Source organism: Bactrocera oleae, chromosome 3 (assembly GCF_042242935.1).
Source record: "Bactrocera oleae isolate idBacOlea1 chromosome 3, idBacOlea1, whole genome shotgun sequence".
Lineage (NCBI taxonomy): Eukaryota > Metazoa > Arthropoda > Insecta > Diptera > Tephritidae > Bactrocera > Bactrocera oleae.
This window is the reverse complement of record NC_091537.1, coordinates 7134673-7140792: the sequence shown is the minus strand read 5'-3', so window position 1 is coordinate 7140792 and position 6120 is coordinate 7134673. Positions and strand designations below refer to the sequence as shown.

Genomic DNA, 6120 nt, shown 5'->3' with positions numbered 1-6120 from the left:
TTTGCATTTTACCACTATTATTATAATTTTTTAATAATTTCACAGCATACAATTTTTAATTTGCACAGCCTTTAAATAAATTTGAATTATTTCACACACTTTAAATAATTTTTTTTTTTTTGTTTTTAGTGCACACTGGTTTATATTTTACTGAGTTACTTAAATTACAAGTTCGTTAGCTACTTTACCAGTCATAAAAAAAAAATTAACAACGAAATTCAGAGGTGCAGTTAAAATTAAGTTACGCGATTTCTCATTTTGTCGAACTTATTATTGTTGTCCCCAACGGCAAACTAAACTTATTATTACAACGCGTTCGAATATTCTTCCCTGTCGCAGCAGCAGCAGCAGTGGCGGTCGCTTATTGCTGTTGTTGTTGTTACTGCTGCTATTGCTGCCGAGGCATATGTATTGTTTTTACATCGACGTAGTCATTATTATTTATTATTGTACCGCGTTTGTTTTATTGCTTTCTCTCTTTCGTTTGCATTTCACCGAAATAAATGTTTAAGGAACTAACAAAAACACTTGCTTGCTGGGCCTAAGCGCACTGGCAATGCATAAATATTATATGTAAATATCGTGAAACAATTTGCATGCGCAAGCACACAGTCGCACATAAATGTGTTTTTAATTAAAAAATAAATAAAAATTTAAGGAAACAAGCAAAATGAAGGTAATAAAAAACATTAAAGAGCGTGTGGAACAAACCAAATGTCGCCGACAGCTGACTGAGTGTTTATTTTGCTGTTTGCGACGAAAAAGTGAAAAATGGCATGACAAATTTATATGGTGGATGTACCCTGTAGGAAAATTATGTGCAAAAATAGGCTAACATTAAAAAAAAAAATATCGTTAAAATTAAATAAATATCAAAAATAACCATTTTTATTTCATAAAAAAAAAAACTAAATAAAAAAAAATGTATTATAAAAATTATATATTTTTGAGGGGCGACTATGAAATTTTGAAAAAAAAAATTATTTTTTGCAATATTTCGAATTAAGTTTATGAGTATGAAATTTTGAAAAAAATATTTTTTATGGCATTAAGTTTATATTTTTAAAATACTAAATTTTTAAATGAATATTTCAAAAATTTTTTAAGTTGCAGGCTTCTAAACGCGTTTTTCTCGAAAGAGTGTTTTTCGAATTTTTTGCAGTGATTACTCGGTAAAAAATGATCTATCAAATATCTATCAATTGTTTTCTGCATGGTCTGTACATAGTTATCCATACAATGACTTACCAGTTTCGATTAGCGTTACGTAGGCGTTACCCCCTATTGGTAGGTGAAGATCACGAATCGGAGAAATGGTACTTGTAACTGTAAAGTTCAGTTTTTCATTTGAGAGATTATACTACACTCTCTGTTAAATATATGAGTGAGAGTTTTTCAAAAAAATCGTAAAAAAATCATTTTGCCAATTTTTATTTGATAAATGTGCTCTGCTCGATACGCCTCTCAGTGCTTTGCTCGATACGCCTCTCCAAGCTTACTCGTATTACAAAAAAAAAAATATATTTTTTTTTAGTTTTAGCAGCATTTCTTGCAGGCTATGCGCGCTCGTATTGATGCAGATATAAATATGCTGTAGGCGCACACCTTGACGGCACTTGTAAATCCCGCTGCTGCGGGCGACATTGTGACATTGCTGCGCTAAGTTGTGCTGCTGCTGCACTATGCACTCGTTCATGAGTTCGGTATGTACATATGTAAGTATATACATATAAGTATGTGCGAGCATTTCACTGTCAGTGTCAGCGGCAAGTAGGCGCAATTATTTTGTAAATATCTATCTGACTTGCATTTACACAGCGATAGTGCGAGACACGTGTGTGCCAATGCAACTAGTACACATCGCCAAGCGTTCTAAATTACAAAACAGCGAACAAGTGCACTAAAGAAGCAAAAGGGTGAACATTCATAAAAAGAACAACAACAATTTCAATAAACAACTGCAATGTAAGAGAATTACTAGGCATCTATTACACGCTTGCCCGATCTATGGCTAATGCAAACCGCATTTGAAAGTTGCGTCTAGGCACGTTTACATGGTCACATGTGACCCAAAAGTGTACTATAGTGGAACATACATTTGTCTGTATGTATGTTATGTATACATACAAACACATATATTTATATGGTAGTTTTAATTTATCAACATAATTTGCATCACGTTTTGGAACTAATTGGAAACTGGTCTTGAATTAATTAGTTTAAAAGTCTTTTTTACAACAATAAAAAAAAAACAAAAATTATATAATATAAAGAAAATAGTATAATATAAAAAAAAAATAAAATATATTAAAATAAATAAAAATAATAAAATAAATTCGAATTATAAACAATTTAATAAAATATATTAAAACAAAGCTAAAATAAATATACAAATAAAATAAAATAATGTAATATAAAATAAAACAAAAAAAAAAAACTTAATAAAACATAAAGCTGTTTACACTTTGAAAGGTGTGAACTGAATGGGGAGATAGTATAGTTCGTATATGTAGTTATTATATATGAGTTCATTCTAAATTCGAATTTCGGCTAAGAAATTGAAAAGATATATTTCTAATTACTCGGCCGCATCAATCGTAGGGCGTATTTCTGACAAGTAGACAATTCTACGGAGGCGTGACAATTTAGAGGATAAGTACGGTTGAGGTTTAAAATAGAGTGAGAACAATGTTTTCTCTATAATTTTCATGAGACTTTTATTGTACAATATAAAAAATGAATATAATTTATTGAAGCTTTAAACTATAAGTATATACTATTTTTGAAGAAATACTTGGAAAACAATAGCGAAGCTATAAGCACTCCACATTGCAAGTCAAAATCAGTCTCAGCGTTTTGCAAATAACTGCTATTTGAACCTACAAAAATGCTATCAAAAAATATATAATGTCAATATTTTAAAATTCCATAGTCCATAGTTTTCATAATAATTTTGGGAACGAATTTTTCAACAGTTTTACAAACAATTTTTAAAATAAAAAGATGAACGATTTATTGAGCCGTCTAACTCTATGTGTGCTCTTAAATGTCTGTCAGAGTCTGTATTATTTATTTTATTATCCAATTGCACAGCTCTTCATAAATTTTACTATTTTTTTTTAAATATATTATAGTACTATCTATTGCACTCAAATTTATTTACAAATCAAACAACTAAATTATATACATATGTATATACATTCGTATCTAAATATAAATTAATATTATATTTATATATATGTATGCATATATATCTAATATGAATGACTGTTTCCCACAATTTAATCGCATCTATGAGAGCGCAATGATGTGAGCATGATGCATGCACTGGTGACTAATATCGGTGTGTTAATTAAACGAAGTGATTTATATATTATAGTTACTTATTGAGGTAAGTATTTACATACGTACGTACATATATTTCTCCATTTACAACACTAAATAGCTTATGTCGAGGTAAGACTCAGTTCTAATGTTGCTGAATATTTGTTTTTCTTACTGAAATAAGATCTATCAAAATTATTTTCGTAGATTCTTATTGATGTTAAGGTGGAATCTAAACAATTGCGATCATAAAGTAACAATTTGGGCATAAAAACAAAAAAAAATGTATTTCCTATTCAATACACTAGAAAATAAGACAACAAAATTGAAACAACAGTTAGAGTTCCCACTTATGAGTTTGCTAGCTAGAATGATGATAAAAAAATATTTATGAAGTGGTGAAGCCAGCAGCGATACTTTCTATGAAGCGGAGTCATCACCAATACCTGCCTTTCCTGTAGCTTTCAGCGGTTACGCAATAATAAAATCTATTTTAAAATCGTGACAATCACAATATCGTGTTAGATTGGATCCTCATTAAAACTAGTGCGACTTCGTTAAGAGTACTTGCTAATTTGGGAAAGTATGTTTTATGTCGAAATAGCAATAAAGACAAGTCTGCGAGCAACTTTAAGATCATATAACTCTGCTTAGTTTTGTTTTTGTAAACATGAAATGATTTTTTTGCTTGTTAGTAGCTACTATACGGTTTATAAAGTATACTTGTATATAGGCAGAATTATAGCTATTAATAAGTCAAGTAGAGGTGTTGGTCGATATAACGTTCCCCAGACCGTCGGTTATCTTAACTAGAGCAGTCTCTATCTGATAAATTGACCCGGTCTGACAAAAAAAACCTAAATGTTCACGTATTTTGATCCAAATCTTTATTATCGCCTTCAAAATAATCTCCTTGACTAATACAAGCATGCCAACGCTTAGTCCAGAGATCTATCTTAGCTTTACTTTCTCAGTATAACAATTATAAAACTATAAGCAGCTGAAACTGGGCGAAATTGGAAAAATGCAAACAGGTTATTGCTCTTTTCAAAGTTTAGATTAAATGTAAGACTGGGTGAGCAACATAAGTATACGGAAGAACATATAATTAATCTGAATAAGTGGACCAACTTTGTGTAGGAGATAGGCAACTGACGAGATAACATAAGAAGGAGAGGAAGAATGTAATAAATCTATGTATGTATATGAACTAAAATAAATAAATATTTATAATTACTTAGAAAATAGAAATGTGTACTTACAAGTGTGTATTGAACGTTTGGAATTATCAGCGGCTTATAATGATGATTGGACAAAGATTTGCGGCTTATCAACAAATTATCTGCGCACACGAGAGTTGCACATACATATGGAGATGTATGTACATATGTATATACATATGTATGTGAGTACTTATTTTTGAACAGCAAAATGTTGTGAAGCCAAAGTCTAGTGTTTAGTCTCAGTTTACTAACGCAACGCAAAAGTCTAAATTTTCAACTGCAAAAAATGATACAAATTAAACACAGTCGCAGTGGCAAAACGCTGAAAATCAATACATTTTGGCTACGCGATCACTGTCGGTGCAGTGATTGCTACAACACGGAGACAAAGCAACGCAAATACAATCTGCTGGACATACTGAATACCGTGAAACCGACTAAGGCTGAATACATCAAGGATGGACTGCAATATAAAGTGCACTGTAAGTTAAAAATAATAATTTGAGGTTAGGTGCAATATTATGTACTCGTATGTTTGTATATGAATTGCATTTACCATAGGGAGTGATGGCCATACATCCGTTTATGTTATCGATTTCCTGCATGACGCGCAAGTTGAACATATCGTGGCGCGCGGCGCCGACTCCACTGTACGCGTAGCCTGGAATCAGCCGTTTATTGTCGCGCACGAAGAGCACTTGCGTACCACACTCGCCGAACTGGTGAGCTCTGAAACGGCAGTGCGCAAAATCGTGCAAAGTCTGATACGTTACGGTATCGCTTTCATTGATGGCGTACCGCCGAACACCACAATGACCGAAATGGCGGTGCGTCGCATCTTTCCGCCGATGAAAACATTTTTCGGCGAAATGTACACATTCTCCGATGCACAGGATCACGCTGATACCGCCTACACCAAACAATATCTCGGTCTACATACGGACAACACGTATTTCTGCGATGCTGCGGGCCTGCAATCGTTGCATTGCATACAACATGCTAACGGCACAGGTGGTGAGAATTTCTTCGCGGATGGTTTGCATGTAGCGCGCGAATTGAAGCATCGCAATCCGCGCGCCTTTGAGATACTCACGCGTGTAGCCGTGCCGGCGGAGTATATTGAGGATGGACAATATCATAAACATTCCGCACCGATTATACGCGTGGATCCGGTGAGTGGTGAAATAGTGCAGCTACGTTTAAATGTATACGATCGCGCACAATTCGATAGCATACCACAAGAGCAAATGCAAGATTTCTACGATAGTTTCCGCGATTTTTTGGAAATTGTGCAACGCATCGAAAATCAGTGGAGTTTCAAATTACATCCTGGTACTGTGTTGATTTTCGATAACTGGCGTGTGTTTCACGGTCGACACGCGTACACGGGTCAACGCACCATGACCGGTTGTTATGTACAGCGGACGGACTTTTTGAGCAAGGCGCGCGTACTGGGCATCATCGATTGAGTGGTAATATTGAAATAATGCTAAAGATATTTACATACATATGCAATGTGAAAGTTTGTGTGGTGAATAATGAAATGTATTGAAATTTTTTACTTGGAATTTTT

The 6120-nt window shown here is 33.5% G+C and overlaps 1 protein-coding gene across 1 annotated transcript; it reads left to right on the top strand.

Annotated features, from left to right (window-relative positions):
• The first annotated feature begins 4763 nt into the window (after positions 1-4763).
• On the top strand, positions 4764-6108 carry Tmlh (Trimethyllysine hydroxylase). The gene is made up of 2 exons (XM_070107379.1): positions 4764-5029; positions 5109-6108. The coding sequence occupies exons 1-2, from the start codon at positions 4834-4836 to the stop codon at positions 6014-6016; spliced, it is 1104 nt and encodes a 367-aa protein (XP_069963480.1). The 5' UTR covers positions 4764-4833; the 3' UTR covers positions 6017-6108.
• Positions 6109-6120: the final 12 nt, after the last annotated feature.

Excerpts from the sequence above, each read along its gene's own strand:
- Tmlh (XM_070107379.1), top strand. The coding sequence starts at position 4,834 with ATGATACAAATTAAACACAGTCGCAGTGGCAAAACGCTGAAAATCAAT. Across the intron at positions 5,030-5,108 it reads ACTGCAATATAAAGTGCACT|GGAGTGATGGCCATACATCC; the intron begins GTAAGTTAAAAA and ends CATTTACCATAG.